Source organism: Anastrepha ludens, chromosome 6, assembly GCF_028408465.1.
Source record: "Anastrepha ludens isolate Willacy chromosome 6, idAnaLude1.1, whole genome shotgun sequence".
Taxonomy (NCBI): Eukaryota; Metazoa; Arthropoda; class Insecta; order Diptera; family Tephritidae; genus Anastrepha; species Anastrepha ludens.
This window is the reverse complement of record NC_071502.1, coordinates 23172382-23192855: the sequence shown is the minus strand read 5'-3', so window position 1 is coordinate 23192855 and position 20474 is coordinate 23172382. Positions and strand designations below refer to the sequence as shown.

At 37.7% G+C, this 20474-nt stretch overlaps 1 protein-coding gene across 1 annotated transcript; it reads left to right on the top strand.

Moving 5' to 3' along the window:
• Positions 1 to 8305: 8305 nt before the first annotated feature.
• LOC128865825 (uncharacterized) lies at positions 8306 to 10204 on the top strand. The gene has a single exon (XM_054106198.1). The coding sequence runs from the start codon at positions 8306 to 8308 to the stop codon at positions 10202 to 10204; it is 1899 nt and encodes a 632-aa protein (XP_053962173.1).
• The last annotated feature ends 10270 nt before the right edge of the window (positions 10205 to 20474 follow it).

Here is a 20474-nt window from a genome sequence, read left to right as displayed (position 1 = left end):
TCTTCTCCCCGTGCGCAGTTTGTACCAATACAAACAATAACTAGCTATCGACTTCCGGATGTTGCTAACAGATATTGGAGAAATTAAAATCGTTATTGGTTGCGAGATAATTATGTCATATAATCATTTGCCATCTTTAAGACACTATTAGTCAAAACATAATTCTATTGGAAACGATGCAGTAAAATCGGCTATAACGCGGGATAGATTTTAGTACTATCATCGAAAATGTACTTTGCTTCACCTGAAAAGCCTGAGGCAGCATCCAAACTTTATTACGTGGAAGATATTGTTGAGTGCCTAAAGTCTCGATTTGCAAGTGCACGGAACGAAAGTGCTTACCAAAGTATCGATGAAAAAATCACGAAATTCAAAGGACGCTCCTCTATGAAACAATACCTACCATTGAAGCCCACTAAACGTGGTATCAAAATGTGGTTCAGATGTGATGCTCTTACTGGCTATACTTACGATTTTAATATCTATTGTGGGAGAGAAGATGGAAATGTCGAAGGAACTCTAGGCGAGCGCGTGGTAAATCAGTTAGCAGCAACAATTCGAGAAACGGATGTGTCTCTGTGTTTCGATCGGTTCTTCACAAGTATCAATCTTCTAGAGACTATTAATTACGCAGTATTAGGAACTATTATGTTGTATCAATTGCCAACCATCATCAGCACAAAGCTAAACAGAGGTCAATGCGCTTCCCGAGAAAGCAACACTGGTATAATGTATGCTAAATGGCAAGATACCAAGGAAATAGTAGTTGTAAGCAATTGTCACTCCTCTGAAATCTCCATAATAGAAAAGAAATTAAAAAATGGTCAAAAGATTAACGTGGACTGCCACGAAATGATAAAATTTTACAAACAGATAATGGGGGGAGTTGATCGAGCTGATTAAATTGCAGGGCAATATGAGTTGGATCGGAAGTCTAATAAATGGTGGATAAAAGTTTTTTACCGATTGTTAATGATGTCAGTAGGAAATTGTTGGGTAGTCAGTTCGCAACTTTCACGGAAATAAAAACCACTTATAGACTTTATGATAGAGCTGGCGGAATACATAATTTGTGAAGGGAAGAAAAGAGCAGCTGTTCAACGCAGTGGCACGTCAGGAAGAAAAAGGACGCTAGCCGCAGGTCACCTACCCATTCCAATTCCCAATCGAAGACAGGAAAAAGAGAGGAGAACAAAAGCGATTTGCGAAGAATGCCAGATTCCTCTCTACAAAGATTGCTTCGCTCCGCACCATAAATAAAGACCAAATTTTTTTATGTTAAATATATTGCTGTTGTATTATTTTCTATTATATTCTTTACCAAAACAATTAATTTAATTCCAAAGAAATATTGTATTCGTCGCATCGGTTCACGCTAGAGCTTTTTGGAAAGCTATTTTCACGTGCTAACACGTGTTTGATTAATTGTTGTTTGCTTTTAGTCGTTCGTGAGTTATAGCGTCGCAAACATGGAGCAAAATAAAGAGAAAATACGGCATATTTTACAGTACTACTACGATGAAGGCGAAAATGCATCTCATGCTGCCAATAAAATTTGTGCAGTTTATGGACCCGATACTGTTTCCATTTCCACCGCACAACGATGGTTTCAACGTTTTCGTTCTGGTGCAGAGGTGATCGAAGATGCGCCACGGTCCGGAAGGCCTGTCGTCAAAAATTGCGATAAAATCGCTGAATTGATCGAAAGAGACCGGCATAGTAGCAGCCGTAGCATCGGCTAAGAGAAGAAAGAAGAAGCTTGGATTCAAAAAGAAGCTTGATGTATGGGTGCCACACGACTTGACGCAAAAAAACATTTTTGCCCGTATGGATGCATGCGAATCGCTTCTGACTCGCAACAAAATCGACCCGTTTTTGAAGCGGATGGTGATTGGCGATGAAAAGTGGGTCACTTACGACAACGTGAAGCGCAAACGGTCGTGGCGGAAAAGCGGTGAAGCTGCCCAGACGGTGGCCAAGCCTGGATTGACGGCCAGGAAGGTTCTTCTGTGTGTTTGGTGGGATTGGCAGGGAATCATCCACAATGAGCTGCTCCCCTATGGCCAAACGCTCAATTCGGACCTGTACTGCCATCAGCTGGACCGCTTGAATGCAGCACTCATGCAGAAGAGGCCATCTTTGATCAACAGAGGCCGAATTGTCTTCCATCAGGACAACGCCAGGCCACACACATTTTAGGTGACGCACCAGAAGCTCCGGGAGCTCGGATGGGAGGTTATTTTGCATCCACCGTATAGTCCGGATCTCGCACCAAGTGATTACCACCTATTTCTGTCCATGGCGAACGAACTAGGTAGTCGGAAGTTGTCCACAAGAGAGTCCTGTGAAAATTGGCTCTTCGAGTTTTTTGACAATAGGGAAGCGAGCTTCTATAAGAGGGGCATTATGAAGTTGGCATCTCGTTGAGAACTCATCATCGAACAAAACGGCGCATATTTGACTTAAATCGCATTATTATAACCAATTTTATGAACAATTGAAAATTCAATAAAAATACCGCAAGACTTTTTTGACAACCTTTATAATTGGCGCGTCCACCCTTTTTGGGTGTTTGGCCGAGCTCCTCCTCCTATTTGTGGAGTGCGTCTTGATGTTGTTCCACAAATGGAGGAACCTACAGTTTCAAGCCGACTCCGAATGGCAGTTATTTTTATGAGGAACTTTTTCATGGCAGAAATACACTCGGAGGTTTGCCATTGCCTGTCGAGCGGCGATCGCTATTAGAAAAATGTTTTTCTTAATTTTGGAGTTTCACCGAGATTCGAACCAACGTTCTCTCTGTGAACTCCGAATAGTAAACACGCACCAAGCCATTCGGCTACGGCGGCCAAAGAAAATTAGTTTCATATAAAACCAAAGTGCAATTATATATGAGGTACCGGATCATAAAATACTAATCGGGACATATAAGTCCCATTCAAAAACACTGGCGGGACATATTATATATGTCCCAGACCCTTCCACCACCCCTTTTTACCCGATTCAAATCCTGAAGTGATGGAATGCTTTTATTTTCCCTATTGCAACGATTGAACACGTAAAACAAGTTCCCTTTACCTCAGCGGCTTTTCGGATCGAAAGGGTTAAAGTTTGAGTTCTACCTAGTTAATGGGCTGTAGAAGCTATAATATTAAGAATTTTCGCATGAAAATTCCACAGTATATCCCTAAAGTACCATACTTTCAAAATATCGAAGAAATAAAATCGATTTTTTGAAAATTCTGGACGTATGTATATAACCCATTAAGAGACACAGTTTAAAAAGTGTTACTATTTATTTCTAAATTTTAAAATTTTAAGGTATTTAGTACGTTGTTCGGTATTCTTTATTATCAACTAATGTTTGAAGTCTATGTGGCATGGAGTCAACCAGTTTTTTGTGTTGGATGGCTGGTTGGTTTAAGTGGTGATTCTTCCAGAATTCAACTAGCGCTTCCGCACCATTTTGTTGCCACATCCTCGTTACCAACTTGTTTACCAGTTATATTTACAGCATGACTATATCCAGTCTGTGCGGTTCAGGCACCTTATCAGGTTGTTGACATCTAAGCATGACAGCTGTTCCAGACTCTCGAACAGCGGTTTACCCAGGGTTAACATTCAGTCCTTCCATAGGGCAGGGCATTCGCAGAGGAAATGGAAGATTGTTTCCTTTTTCTCCGGTTTTTACAACTGTGACTGTATGTGTTGTAAGGGATGCCCATTTTGGCTGCTTGTTCTTCCACCGATCAAAAGCCAGTTATGATTGCCGTTAGTCTCCAGTCGTCCCGTCGTTTCATGTTTCTCAATGGTGACGATTGCTTTAGGTTGTAGGTGGGCCATAACGTTTTGCTATATTGCCTTAAAGGACATTGCTCTTAAAAGAAGGATCTGCAATTGCCAATACTTCCGCCTGAAAGACACTGCAAGCATTAGGGAGACGCACAGATCTTTAAATTTTAAGTTTATGAGAATATATACCAGCTCCAACACCACAATCCATTTTACTGCCATCTGTATAGACTGTAGTGTCGAACTTGTTTAGTGATAATTCCTTATTCCATTCTTTCCGAGATAGAAAGAGAATGTCAAAATTTCCTCTTCGAGGCATGCTGGGTTTGTCGCCTTAATAGACTGGCATGGCCATGAGCTTTTTCCTTCCAGCGCACTATGGTCTGAAATTCAAATTTTTTTGCATAAATCCAAAATTTTTTTTTTCTTATTTCAAAAAAATAGGTACGCAGTATTAATTGAGACATTTCAGTGGTCTAAAATATGCAAAAAATTATTTGGATATGGCCACTCTGTTCTAAATATGAGCTGTAAAACATGATGCTTCTGAAGCAACAACAAACTTGTAAACAGTTTGGTAAAATATTGTAAGAAAACAGCTGGTCGATAATAGTTAAAAAGGAAAAAAAGGAAATAAATTTATAATGGAAGAATATAAGAAAGGTATCTATTTTTTAACTTAATGAAAAAAAATGTGGTTTATTGTGTCATATCTGTATAGTGTGGAGTTTTGTTTCATAGATTTTTTAACCGAAAATTTCGAATTAACCTGTGTTCTGTGCAGTGAAAGTTGTGTGTATTGTCCCGTATTGTTCCAGATTTTTATGTTCGGTTGAAGTTTGGGGTATGCTCTTTAAAATCATATATGTAACATTTGCCCGTTTTTGCCCCATTTAAGTATATTTGTAATTTTCAGCAACCTTTAAATTCCAACACGAAGAAATGCTTGGAGTTTGGATAGAGGGCGATCGCAAAACTAATGTTGTTTTGGATTGGGTTTTTAAAAAAATTAATACTAATGAGTTAAGTTTAAAGAAAAAAGATGAAATAAGAAAAAAATACAAAATTTATTAGCATATGTTAGCGAAAAATTATCAAAATGTAATCCTATGGTTAATAGATTTAAAGAGAAATACCCCCAGTGGGTTCCCGCAACAACTATTATTGAAATTTTTGAGAATGATTTTGAAAACCCCTGTTCAAGTAAAGCAGGACGACCAAAGGTTAGCTACACAGATGCAAAAGACCGCCTTAAGAGGAAGCTGGCAAGTGATCTTTCTTGTGAAAACAATGACGTTGTTGATTTTTTGATTCATGCAACTACTGGTGCGGCAAAAAAATCAAATAAAGTGATTTAGCATTTATTTTAAAGAAAACTGCGCATCAAGCAGAACAAAGCGAAATAAGATGAGCTGTTACCTCCAAAAAACCAGAAGCAGTTCCACTAACTCCGGAAGAAGCACTCGCATTTTTACTTGAAAATGATTTAAGCAAAAGGCAACATGAGGCGAAAAGCAACATGAGGTTGTTAAATAAAGAAAGGAATTGCAATATATATCCAAGCTATGAGGAAGTAATTAAATGCAAGCTACTTTGCCGGCCTAAGGAGATATCTGTGTCGGAGTCTTCAGCAGAAGTATCACTGCAAAATCTCTTAGACCATACCGCACAACGCATTCTTTTATTCCAAAAAGATGTTTGTACATGGAAAAATATTTTTGGTTTCCAATGTCAGCAACAGTTCATAAAATATTAGTTCACGGCTCACAGATTATAGAAAATTGCGTAATTCCTGTTGGTTGTTTTGGTGAAAATGCGTCAGAAGCTCGAAATAAATTATACAAGAGAGATCGCTTCGCGCATGCAAGAAAAAATAATATGACTGATGTTTTCAATAGAGCAATGGATTCTTCAGACCCCCTTCTTTCCAGCTTGTCTTTATGCGCTAGAGAAAAATATCGGAAAAGAGAGAAGCTACCAGAAAAAGTAATACAATACAATTGCTTGCACCTTCAAGTGAGCTTCAAATTTTCAACCACTTGCCAGGGGGATCTGAATACGATTCAGATAATTCTGATTCCGATATATCGGAAGCAGACGTTGTGGAGAACGCTTTAGTTCTAGATACGGAAGACTGTGATTTCGAATGATTTGTTTGGTACATATAACTTTTTATATTATATTCAAGTGAATTTAATAATTCTGTAACTTCTCTCTCATTTCAGATGTACAGTTAATGTTATTATAAAAATAATTGTTTCAGTAAAAACATATGTATAAATATTTGGATAATAAAATTATTTGACCACTTTTGCCTATCATATGCAAATTTTTCATTTTATGAAACCAAATTTTTACTATAGGTCCAAAGGAGGTACTCCTAGGGACTGGCCGATTTCAACTATTTTTGGTATCGTCGATGCGTATTACGAGAATAACATATTTACCAATTTTCGTTAAGGTATCGCAATTTTTGGAGCAGAAATTCAAAAATTTTTACTATAGGTCCAAGGGAGGTACCCGTGGGGAATGACCGATTTCATCCATTCTTAGAATTTTTTTTTACTAAGTCATATATAACCTGTATGCCAAAATTTCAATGGCCTAGTACCACTCCTTCTAATTTATGCCAAAAAATTTGAATTTCAGACCATAGTGCAGCGACCCGCTTCATTTAACCTAAATGCACTCATTGTTGCCATCTTCTTGATATGTTGATCTACCGGAATAACGTATGTCAGAGCGTTTAGGGCCTCCCTAGGACATGATCTGATAGCACCGGTTGTTATTGCACAGGCTGATCTTTATATTCTACCAAGTAATTTGATGATGTATTCTCTCTCTAGAGCTTTTCACCAAACTGCCGGCCATACATTAAAATTGGTCGTATAACCGCCTTATACAGTTTTTTGTGTATTCTACACTAATTTGGTGCCACTCTTCAAGTATCTGCGTCATTTATATATTAACCATTTTTGTATTATTTGCGACTTCTGCTTAGGGTTGTTATCTTGATAAAAGCGAAAGTCATCTTCAGTTTTTTATTTTCTAGCGCTTTGAAGCAAACTTTCGTACAGAAGTTCACAGTGTTTTCGATGACGCTCAAATTTCCAACTTAATTTGATGACACGCATGCCAAAACCATAACGCTGCCACCAACGTGTTTTATACAGCTAAAGGATAAGATAATTCGGCACATTAACGGCATAGAACCTCAATTATGCCTCAGCGTCATCGAAAATTTGGACCATCGGATGGAGGTGTGCCACCGAGACCGCGACGGCTATTTGGCCAATATTTTATTCCATACGTGATTAAGTCGTACCAATATTATCATAATAAAGAGAAGTAACAATAATTTCCTAAAAAAATTGTATTTTATTCAAAATCAACACCGGCCCTTGAAACTTAACCACCCTTTATTTGATAATCGACAACTGAGACACGCCCAAATGTACGCCGAAGAACAAACGATTTTGGTTAATTCAAACTGTCTACTCACAACAACGATTTACACGGTTGGTAAGTTGATGAGGAAATTCGATTGCATAAAATATCCGTCATTACCTATACCCTTCTGTTGTTAAGCCACTTCTACCACGCGGCCATACGAAAAAAAAAAGTTAACAGTAGTCGTAGGACAGACTCAAATTCATTTACTAGCGCACGCGTTTCCAGGTGTGTTTAAGCCTCCCGCGCCTTTGTCCTCGTTTGTGAGCACTCAACCCGAAGCTCCACCAAAAAGTGGGACTTTTTGAAGGTACTTATTGACAAATATGAAATCTGTTACCATATTGACAACACATTTGAAATAGTTTCGGTCATCAACCAAGCTTCCCTACCACACAGTAAGACTTAATTTGCTTTTGAGTTTAAGAAATGCCGCTTTCTGCGGAATATTCCTTTGCTTATTTGCTTTCATAAGCGGCATCAATTATCTCGAAAATTATCTATGTAACTAAATTCATCGATTTTTGCTTTTTATTCACGAGTTAGAAAACTCGACTTATTTTACGAATTGTAATCAATGTTAATAATAAACCCTTTCAGCACAACAAGGATAAGTGCACTCATATAAACTCTTAACAACAGCCTCACCTTAATTCTTACCTGAAGATAATCAATTCTTGTCCGTGAAAACTTTGCTGAGCACTCAGTGAGTGCTTCTATCCAAATTCATTAGGCTCGTCAATCGCGCCATGAATCCATTAACCAAAATTTAATAATACTTCTATGTCTTTTTAGGTCTAATCAAATTCTAAGTTGATGGAAAATATTTCCTTTCGCCAAACATTTGGGAAGCATTTCTCAATTACAATAATTTCCAGCGTGATAAAATCTATTACAAATTAATTCTATGACGGCACAACTATTTCCGGTGAGTCACATATGAACAATTAATGTTTCAACTTTTGATGGATTTCAAAAGCAAAGTTATATAAGCAAATATCCGCTTACTCAAAAGATAGTCTTATAGCGATTTTTAAAGAGCGCAAATCGAGTCTGCCGGAAAATGTTGCTTGCAAGCAGCGCAATAATAATCCTCATCTCTCCACTGTTGATGGCGCACTTATCAATCAACGGGAACCCCGCAAATAATTTGAGCATCAACATCAGCGAAATTATAAACAAAATTCAAGTGGAGCGGAAAATCTACTCGTTTCTTATTATCAACGCCTACGACTCAAGTCAGAGTTGTCTCTGTGACGATTCCATCCGAATGCTCAACGCTTATGGCACTGTTAGACTATTGCAAGCCGATAGCTCTTGCGCGTACTCGCCCAGCTACTCCAATGATGAGATTCTATTGATTCGTTGTTTACCGAATAAATTTGTGCCGGATTCATTAGAGAAGATGGTCGGTTGTCTCACAAACAGACGTTATATCCGCATTCTCTTCATCTGGAATACCGAATACAAGACTGCAGTGATAAAAAACCGTGAAGAGCTTCAACAACAGCAACAACTACTTTTCGAATACTGCGCCCAAATGCGTTTATTGAACGTAATCAGTATTTACAGAGACTACGTGGACGACGGACACTTCTATACTTTCAGCTACTTTCCTCAGTTTCATCTAGAACGCAAAACACTGAATGAAGAGTGCTTTCCCGATCGCATCAGAGACTTAAAAGGTTTTGCCATTCGCACTGTAGTCGATGAAGTCGAACCATGGAATATTGTGTGGCGTGATCGGTATGGACAAGTGCAGATCGGCGGATTTCTCACAAAACTTCTACGAGAGTTTGCTAAGCAAAACAACGGTACGCTCTCTTATCCGAAACCAGTGAACCCGGACCAATTAGTCAATATTTATGTTTGGGGACCATTAATAAGTAATGATACCATCGACATGGTGACTGGAATTTTGTCTTCAGACGTAAAGTGGGCTGGTGTTGAAGTATCGACACCATTGATGCCAATAGATTGGACTATTATGGTACCTTTGCCTCCCCTAGTACCCGACAGCGAAGTACTTTTATTTCTGCTCAATTCTGTGTTGGGACTATTTCTCCTGTTACTACTCCTCATCTTCTCATTCGTTCTTACCTTGGAAAGTTTACTTTGGCGGCGACGTTCTCCAACAAGCAGTGTACGTTTCTTTATTTGGATATTCACCAATGTTGTGCTCCGTAATATAATTGGACAGCCCTCGTGCTCGGTCGTCCACGTCAAGGCGAAATTCACGAAACGTTGTATATATATTTGTCTGTTGCTCAGTGGCATTTTCATGAGCACACTTATTGCAGCTTTTCTTAAATCGTATATAACCAGCAATCCACATCAATATTCCCGTGCGTTAACTTTCGAAGAACTTTACCATTTAGGAATAAAAATTAAAGTATATCATAATGTATATGATTATCTCCATTTCTATATCGATCCACAAATCGTGGAGAAAAATTTCTTACTTGATTCAATTAGTGAAGTGCAGCGTCAACGTGCATCCTTAGATCCACGCTTTGGTTACTCTGTAATCAGTCCATTTTGGTCGGTGTTGTCAAGACATCAGTCGTATTTACCGCGACCACTTTTCTACGTGAGCGAACAGATGTATTTAAGAAAAACACTTCCAGTAGGAATACCATTACAGGAACACTCAATATTTATGGAAGCGCTCAACAATATGATCCACCAGGTAAATAGCGGTGGATTATCTGATTTATGGATACGTGAGGCCTATGATGACATGAGGGCGGCGAAGAAAATTAATATGACTGAAGTGGAGCCCGTGGAATTTAAACCGCTCTATTTGGAGGATTTGTATTGCCTGTGGTGGATGTATGGGCTTGGCGTGAGTTTAGCTCTTTTGGTATTTTGCGCGGAGCTGATCTATTACAAAAGAACAACGAAGAAATCAATAGTCGAGGAAAAGAAGTTAGATAGGAGGGTTCGGATAAGTTGGGAGTGATTTGAAAGCTATACCGTAATTTTGGAATTTTAGACAGGTTTTTGGACTTATTTATGTATAAAATATATTCAGTTCATTGTAGTTTGACACAAGCAATGCAGTGATTCAGAATGTGTTTTAAATGAGTGTGTAAAATAAATGCAAACGGAAATTGTTTTGATTGTTTTTTCGTGAAAAGGAAGCATTGAAAGCCTAACGCGGTCAGTGAGAGACTTTAGCCCGAACTAAACCTCCTTCCGTCAATGCAGCGATCCGTCGGGTGCTGTCGTCAAGCTTTTTGGCGGGAGGTGGATTGAACACTAGACTCAACGTCAGTTATTGTCCTGGTATTAGACGTCGGAAGTTGCATCTATCTGTTATCACCCACTGCAAAATCATTTCAGGAGAGAGTCAACCCGTTTGGAACTGTATGTCCGCTCCCACCATGTCCTAACTATACCATAGAAAAGTTGGTTTCTTGATGACAATGCACCGCCACATCGAACAAGAGCGATCCGGGAATTGATGGAGACGTACGATTGGGAACCGCTGGTGCATGCGGCTTACTCACCAAATTACTTGGCGCCTTCCGATTATCATTTGTTTGCATCGATGGGCCACGCATCTTCCGAGCAGCCCTTCAATTCTCACGAAGAAGCCAAAAAATGGCTCGATGATTGGTTTGTGGCCGAAGACGGCCAATTTTTTTGGCGCGGCATCCACAAATTGCCTGAGAGATAGGAAAAATGTGTCGCTAGCGATGGCTATTATTTTATTAAGATTAAATTTAAGAGGATTCAATTTCTAACCATTTTTTGAATAAACGTTTGAAATTGAAAAAAAGGTATATACTAAAATTATATTAAAAACTCCAGCAAAAAAATACGAATTTGGTGGCATCATTTTTTTCAACTCCTGGAACCTTAATATCTAACGGACCTTAAGGGGGAGCCTGCTTTAGAGGCTTCAAAAAATTGATTTTTTTTTGCATTAATGTGTTCCCAAACTATCCAAGAATGTGTGCTCAAAATTTCAGAAGCAAATTCAAAATATTTTCGGAGTGACAGAAGAAATTGTGAGCAAACGTCGAACAGGTATACGAGCGGCCGGATCGCTCGAAGTGTGATTTCTCGGTTTATTATTTTGATGATTTTTCTTAATTGGCGGGAAAGATAGGGAAAAAGTTAAACGTCCTATTGAAACGAGATAACATTGATTGTATTCGAAATTAAATTCTCTTCTGGTTGAACCTAAAAAACCTTAAGAAAGTTATGATTAACCCACTTTTTAAACAATCTAAAGTGAATTTGTTTTTCCAAAAAAAATGATTTTTTTTGTAATTAGCGAAAAATTGTTGAATTTCTCACTTTTTGTTTAATTTTCTTGGTTTAACTAGAAGCTATACTATACAAAAAAAGGAAAACTTTTTGGGTTTTTGGTTTCAGATGAAAATCGCGACCTGCATCTTTCCCGCCGCACACTCGAGGTGCCTCGGCAAAATGCTTGTACCGGGCTTAATGTGACATATATTTTAATGAAAAAATTTGAGAAAACTGCTGAAATATATAACAATAACACCTGAAAGTTTCGTTTCAATCGAATATTTCTTTCCTTCCCAAAAAAATCCACGAAAAAATCGATTTTTTGAAGCCTCTAAAGCAGGCTCCCCCCTTAACGTTATTTTTAGATTGCATTCGAGCATTTTTCCTAGCTGGGTGGGAACGAAGCTCTTCAGTCTTATCATCAGCACCCACTGTACTTGATGTTCCTTCTCTTTCAGCATCTTGCGGCATATTTTTAGTGCCCCAGCAGATTTCCTCAAGAGTGGCTTTACTTTTGGTTTTTTGCCCGCGGAATCTATGCTCTTTTTATAGAGGTAGTTAGTAGCATTCAAAAGTTGCAGGAATAATCTCGCATAAGCCAGAAAAAAGAATGCAGGTGACAAGTAAAAAGTACGTAAGTGGTGCTGGGGCCATCGATTTAGCTCAAATAAAAATAAATTCGCTACAGTCAGATGGTGGACAAATTGTTCGTTCGCTGCATCAATCAATGCAAGGAAATCGGCTGGCAAGCGAAAGATGTAAGCCACATCTAAGCCAACTAATAAATAAAAATGTAAGAAAATAAAAAATCGGCCGCAAAGCGTAACAGCAAATATCAATAAATATAGCGACAGTGGCAGCGCTGATGAATCGCACAAATATCGAAAGTGAAACTGATGCAGTGGTAGGCAAGCGATGCAACCACCTCAACGACAGCAGGTTTTATAAAGGGTTGTTGAAACGGGGTGCCCACTTCTTAAAAGTAAATAGAATGCAAATAAATGCAAAAAATAAATGTATGTGCGAGCTCCTCGTCTTTTGCTTAAATAATAAAAATTACATTAATTACGCTTTTGAATGAAATGCAACTTCTTTTCTTTCCAGGTAAGAAGATTTCATTAGCGGAAAGTGGAATAAAATTTCTGCCAATCTTCATTTTTATTTTATTTTTTATATTTATATATATAGGTTTTTTAACAATTTCTCATCAAATGAGAAAATCATGAAGAATACAATTCCCGCTTTATTTAAATTAGAAAATGTCCCGCTGGTAGTTTTTAATCTTAAAGAAATAACGCACTTTTTCCTTTGATCTACATATATTTGCTCTGGAGAAGGTTAGTTTAGGTTATGGTGGTAGTCGGTCTGCACGACCAACTCACTTAGACCTTACAGGTCCATTGTGGTACCACTGTGCTGCAGGGGAATCCCATTTACTTTCCTTCGTGGAACCATTTTGTGGTTCTAATGAAGCGTAGAATTGATCCCATCCCCACGCCAAACAGCTCTGTAAGAGAATTAAAAAAGTATTTACCTAGACAACCTGCTCTGATTTTAGCTAAGGCTGAACAATTGCAAAGGAAGTGCTCAACTGTTTCTTCCTCTTCCTCTTCCTCATCTCTACAACTTCTGCAGTATTCATGGAAGAAAACTCCTAGTCTTGAGGAATGCCTACCAAATAGCCAAAGACCGGTTAGACAAGCCACGACCTTCGAGATATTATCACTTGAGAGGCTAAGCAATTCCTTTGTCCTTTTCTTGTTTATTTGGGTCCATAGAAGCCTAGCGGTTACATATGTATCTTCATCTCTCCATGATCTATTGGCGTCTTGGATAATGTTGTTTTTGATTATTAGTTTACTCGTGGCCAAAGGTATTTCAATGGTACTTTTATCACTGAGCAGTTGAAGAGCCTTTCCTGGCTAGTTCATCGGCTTTACATTTTCCCTCAATATCTTTTGTGCTCCGGAACCCAAATAAGGCTGACTTTGAATACGACGCTAATATCATTTAGGGCTGCCCGGCATTCCTGTGCAACCTTCGATCTTAGTATAGCCATATTCATTGATTTGATGGCCGCCTGGCTATCCGAGTATATCGACTTATTTTATAGCTAGCACCTCTGCCTGATAGACGCTGCCATAGTCTGGTAGTCGAACGGATAGTTTCAGTTCTAATGCCTTCGAAAATACTCCATAGCCTACCTTATGTCTAGCTTGGAACCACCTGTATAAAAATTTAATTTCCCCATTCTCCTTGGCCTTGGTGTCTACCACTCCCTTCTTGACGGTATAGTCATCTTGAAAAGCCTGTCGAAGTTGAGTCTAGGAACAGAGTAGTCTATTTCTTGTTTGTGACTATTCAGAGAGTGCAAAATAGAAGCGTGGCCGAACCACTAGTCTTTCCCTAGCGCCATACTTTTGAGTTTGAGCGCCGAGGCGACGGCCACATGTTTCCCCACCAAATTTAATACAGGTAAATTGATTAGCACTTCCAGCGCTTTGTTTGGGGTAGTCCTTAAATCACCAGAGATGCATAAAAAAGCTGTTCTTTGGACCTTACTCATGATTTTAGCGTAACTCGCCGTTTGAGCAGATGACCACCATACAAGTATTCCATATAATAAGGTTGGTCTAACCACAGAAGTATAGAGTCGATGTGTAACAAGACCGCTTTTTTGCAAGTATATAATGCAACGTCGGTCTTCTTTACTCGTTCTTCAATATTAGGTTTCCACCTGAGTTTCCTTTGTAATATGAATCAGGGTCTTAACATTCTCTTTGAAATGGATCTCTACACCCTTAAAAATTAGCGGGGAGATTACAGGGAGCCTATGTTTCTTTGTAAAGAGAATTAGTTTAGTTTTTGCGGGATTTATACCGATCCCCCTGCTCTCAGTTCAGCTTCTAAGTGTGACCAGATTAGAGCGCAAAGTATCCATAAGGGTGTTATATTTAGCTTTAACGGCAATTGCTAGGTCGGTCATCTGCGTAAGCATTGACGTGGCAACCTCCTCTTTCCAGGGTGAGTAATTGAGGGCTCTGGGGAAACGTAAACAAAGTATTTGTGATATATACTTGATAGCAACAGCATAATCGGTGTGTAAATGTTCACGATTATTTTTTTAATATTTAGTTCTTCGGAACCTTCAAGTCCTTTAAGATATTAAATTGATGAGAAAATATAAAACTGAGTGTGCAGCATAATTACTATACATAGTCTTACCATAAATTCTGTGGTAAATTTTACAATGCATACGGCGAGAAAGAATTCGCAGAAAAAGTTCCGATATTTTTGCTTTTGTTCGTATGTATTGTCTACTCATAAATTATACTCAGTTTCGTGGCAAATTTCGCTTGTTCACAATAGAGTGGGGAGCTAAGGAAAATCGCATTGCAGTGATTGCAGTGCAAAAGTGTGGTAAAAGTACAAGTGAGACTTACGCATTGCTGAAGAAACTTAATATTTCGAGACTATTTGTTTACCGCAGATCAATCGGTTCTCCCAAACGTCGGAAGTGGCAGACAGAAAACGTAGTGCTCGGCCTCACATGGTTCGAACCAGAGCAGCCATAAAAGCCGTTCAAAAAAGAATTCGCAGAAATTTGCTTAGAAAGCAGAAAATCATGTCCAGGGAAATTAATGTATCGAATAAATCCATGTCAAGACTAATTAGAGATGATCTCCACATGAAAGCCTACCGTCGCTCAACTAGTCATCTTTTGACAATGTGCTTGAAAGAAATTAGACTCTCCAGATGCTCGGTGATGAAAATATTCTCTTCACAGATGAGAAAACTTTCACTGTTGAAGAAGTTTGTCATAAGCAAAATCAAAAACAAAATCTATGCTAAAAATGCTAAAAAAATCAGCCCAGAGCTGTATGGAAGCTCAGCTGGTAGTTGTCCAACCGGTAACTTAAATCTGATACCATGCGGAACAGAAGCCCACGTAGCTTGCTCCGACCTGTTCTTGAGTATGATACCTCGGGGAGTATCGTGGTGATTGCGATTTAACAGTCAAATTCGGACAGCTCCTTTTTTGCTCGATGTGGAGTTGCATTGCAACCGGGTGTCGGACCCATAGTACGGCAGAGGTTTAGATATGCCTCGAACCCCACCAATATGGTTAGTGTGTCTATTCCACACTGCCTATTGGTACCGTAAATGCTTTTAGCGTTTTTGGGACGTTGATCAATGCATTGATTTGATCCGTTGTGCTTTTGAACACCGTTGTCACAGACCGTTGCCGGAAAGTACCCACGTTAAAAACACCGGACGACACGTAGTAAAGCCACGTCCTTCTCCACCTGATTTTCCAACGCAGAGGAAGTCTTCCGCTGCTACCACTAGCTCGTACCGCATCGAATATTTTCAGAGTCGGAGCTTTTGTATCCATTCGGACAACATGACCCAGCCAACATAGCCGCTGGAACTTTATTCGCTGCGCTATGTCTATGTCGTCGTAAAGCTCATACAGCTCATTGTTTCATCGCCTGCGATACTTGCCAGTGCCCATGTGCAAAGGTCCAAAACTCTGCGCAATAGGGCGACCGATTGGATCTTTTTAATTACAAAAAATCGGACATGATGTTTTTTAATGCGCCCGAAAAAAGCGATAAAAATATATTGGAATTGATTAAAAATAAATAAAAATTGGTTTTATTATGCAATATTTTTTATTACTCCCAAGATAATCGAACTGTTTAATGATGTACATACATTCGTCTCAAATATGATGCCTTAACAAGGAGAAGGGGTATACATTTCGGCCAGAGGAAAAGCAGCTAAGCTCTACCTAACCCATTTGCTATCAAAATAATAATTTTTGTTTACTCTCTTTCGGTCTTACAATGCTGTTATTGAAAATAACTTTTATAATAATTTTTTCCATAAACAAAACATTAACTTCCGCATACTCAGATAAAGCCAGCTTTAGCTGTTTTCAGCCAAAACGAAGTGTGTGTGATAAGAAACAAGTTTGAAGCCAAGCAAAGTAATTTAAATTTACATGAATCAATATCTTAGCACACAAACATATACATAAATGCACACATACCTCCCATACCTCCATACACAAAATAAACCATATACTTAAACAGAAGCAATTACAATTTTTATTGGTGTCATCGTTGTGCCCCTAATGAAACTGAAACTTAAAAAGAAATTTCTGAATTTTTTTTCCCATTCTCATTCATTTCGCTTTTATTCACATTTCCTTTGCTGTTTTACTACGATTTTTCATAGTTTATTAGCTATTTTGAATTTAAAAATTTTGTTTTTTTTGTTTTGCATTCTTCCATCTTTTGCGTTATGAGCTGGCCGGTTAGTTTAATTAAAATTCATGTTGTGCACCTGAAATGATATACGAGTATCTTTGCTACTTTTTAGGTCCTACATTAAAAGTTTTGGTGAAAGAGTTTACTAGCGGTGGCAAGTGTCAGTAATAGTTAGAAGACCGCAAGTTATGTGTGAATATATAAATTCATATAAAGGTATGTCCACGCACGTTAAAGTAGCGACTACTCAAAAAGGTGTCGCGATATACATACATACACACATACATACATATGTACATAAATAGTTGCATGCCCCAAATAAACCTTTCAGCTAATGCATTTCGTTTTTGTATAAGATTAATAATATATACGAATGTAATAATACCACCATCATCAAAAAGTTTCCGAAATATAAATATTTAGAAATTTAAAAACAAAAGTTTATTTCTTAAACGTGATATTTTCGCTTTCAAAATACTCCCCATCAACTGCAACGCATTTATGCCAGCGTTTGATCCAGGTCTCGAAACATTTCTGGAACTCTACTATCGGTATAGACATCAGAGCTGTTTTCGATGCTTTCACTACTTCCTTTCGGATCTTAAAACGCTGAAGTGGATACCCGTAGTGGGTTTTTGACTCGATGAAACAGAAAAAAATCGTAGAGAACCATGGTAGGTAAATTCGATGGCTGTTGGATGGTATTCGTTTCGTTCTTAGCTAAAAATTCAAAGACACTGATGGCACTGTGCGACGGTGCGTTATCATGGTGCGTTATTCACGAGTTGTCTTCCCACAAACCCGTTTGTTTTTAGCGAAACACTTCGAAAAACATTAAATAATAGTCCCTTTCAACTGTTTGACCTTCTGGCAAAAATTAGTGGTGTACAATACCTTTATAATCCACCGAAAACCGAAACGATCTTCTTTTCTTTTTTAACTGAAAACGACGTTTTTCTTTTTTGTTTTGGTTTGTTCGGAGTAATCCACTCACTCTGGATTGACTGTCGTACTCATAAATCCACTTCTCGTCTCCAATAATGTTGCGTTTGTTTGGATCGAATTCAGCCTTGGAAATTATATCTTGGGCGATATCAATGCGGTCCCTTTTTTGTATGAAATTCAAATCATTTGGTAACAACTTTGCAGCAACACCAACAAAATCCAAAGCCCAAGTCATCTGCCAGCTCTTTGTTAGTTAGTTTACGGTAAGTGATCAACTTTCCTTTCAGTTTATTAATATTTTCAGTAGTTTTCGATATCGACATTCTACCACTGCGCGTCGGAATCCTCGATGGACGCACGATCTCTTCTGAAACGTTCATAGCACTAGTAAACGGCTGTTATCTTTAGAGTATCATTACCGAAATAGAGTCCCAATGTTTCTAAAGTCTTCGCACCTTTGAAAACATTTTTAACGCAAAATTTGATACAAACTCGTTGTTGCAAATTGAAATGCATTATTGAAACGGTAAAAAACCGAAAACAAATGCAGAGATATATATTTACTTTTACTCCAGACGGCGTAACTTTTATAAACTCCATGCCAAGGCGATTGAATTTTAGTAGGAATGTTAATCAGAGATGTGGCAAACAACCAAAAAACAAGCAAAACCTAAACCACAACTCAAATCAGTTGATTTAGAGCGTCACCTGGCGGGTATTCCCGGAACTTTTTGATCAATGTGTAAGTGAATAAAATATAACGAGATGTCCTATAAGTTTGTGATATTTCGTGCTGTTATGCAAAGGTTTGGAACCAAGCCTATGCTATTCTACTTATTGTCGTCCTATTCCTTTACCCCCGGCCGCGCGGCTAACGAAATATATATACCGCATTATATAACAATACTCGTAGCACAGGGACTTATTGACAAGATTTGATGATGACTATTTATTTGTTTCGTATTTAATTTAGAATTTTTTTTATTAAAATATAGTTCATTTTCTTATAAAAAATTAAGCAAAAGATTAACAAATTTTCATAAAAATTTCAATAAAAATTTCAAGCAGGCAATTTCAGGTTTAAATATGTACACTTGTGCTCATTCCTAAATGAAACATAGGGCCTCAATAAACAAAATATAATTACGTTTGTTTCTTTCACCGATAAACATTTTTTTTGTATATAGAATTTAAGGCCAAATTTTGGTCAAAAATCGATTTTTTTTTGAGACCCCGCTCATTTCTTCGAGCAATCACTATATTTGGCATTACTTTAACGAAATATGTTTTTTTTTTAATAATAATTTCAGGAGATCCAGTTCAGAGATATAGTGGTCACCGCAAAACGTCTTTTTTAAGAGGAGCTTCCGGAGATCAGCTGTAGCTCCTTTGCAAATATATATTTTTACTAATACTAAGTCTTAAAATACAGTTAAAAGATAACATAATATGTGTACAAATCTTTAGATCAATAAATTTAAAAGTTTTCGCAGAAAAACTTCTGGAAAATTCGCTTATTTTCGGCCTTCAAACTGTGTATAAACTCTTAAATGAAGATCAAAGTTTAAACTTTTCAATCAGCGTCTTTAAGAAACCTCTGCGTACAGTTATTTTTACAAAAATGTATTTTATTGTATAACAAAAATCTTATAAATCAAATTTCCAAACTTTGTGAAAGTGTAACAAAAATTCGCTTTAATTCTATGTTGTAAGAAAATAAAGCGACTCGATTATTTTTGCGCAAAATTTTTGGGCAAATGGCTTAAAACTGCTTTATGGTCGATCTTAAGCTACTGCTACGGCTACTGACATTCCGTCATTTCGACATTTTCGATTTTTGCATTTTCGTCTTTATCAAAGAAAAACTGTGAAATGCACCGAGTTTTTCTCTTTGTTGACATCCATTTAAGTTCCATTTAACACCCTGTAATTCACAACTGAATGAAACAAACAAAAAACAGCAAAATAGCTTCTATAGTGTGAAATGTCACCCTAACAACGAGCATAAACTTTAAATTGTTTGAACGCTATTTTACGAAATATCGACCACTTCAGCCATCTACCGAGAAAATAATGGATTTCTTTACCCCAAACCAATATAAAAAGAAAATAATTTAAAACGAAATTTTTCATTAACATATGCGATCGACCTTTGAATTGCGTAATTTATAAAAAAGCGGATATGCAAATTGTATTTAATTAAGTTATTTAGGTATTTTGCTGGGGTGAAAAAATCAATTCAAAAGTAAAATGTAAAAATTCCTATTTTGTGCATATTTATGCAAATCTGGCATCAAGTGGAGGGACAATGGAAATTAAGCATTAACAGCAACCATAAAATGGGAATGCGGTAATCGCCAGTGAAACTCTGTAATGAAATGGAAATAAGTAAGTATTAGGCTTAAGCCAACAATAGCATTCCATATAACAGTATTTAGGTGGTACATAATGTAGGGTTTTCTAATTGGAATCGATAGATTTAGGTTTTTTATAATAAAAAAATGTAGTTCGCTAACGACCCACGCTCTCAAAGTCGATACCACGCATGCCATTGCTCAACTTAAGTCAGAGATATTCAAAAGAGTTACTGCAAATTGAGCCCCTCGCATCCGGGCCACCTAACAAAGCCCCGAAGGATAGTTAGATGACGTCACATTTCATTTACAGTAGCTTTAAAAAAAACAGAATTTTGGTTTTTTATTCAATTTCGATCCTCTTTTATTAGAAAACCCGTAATATACATTCTGT

Bases quoted from the DNA above. Each gene is read 5' to 3' on its own strand.
- LOC128865825 (XM_054106198.1), top strand. From the start codon at position 8,306: ATGTTGCTTGCAAGCAGCGCAATAATAATCCTCATCTCTCCACTGTTG.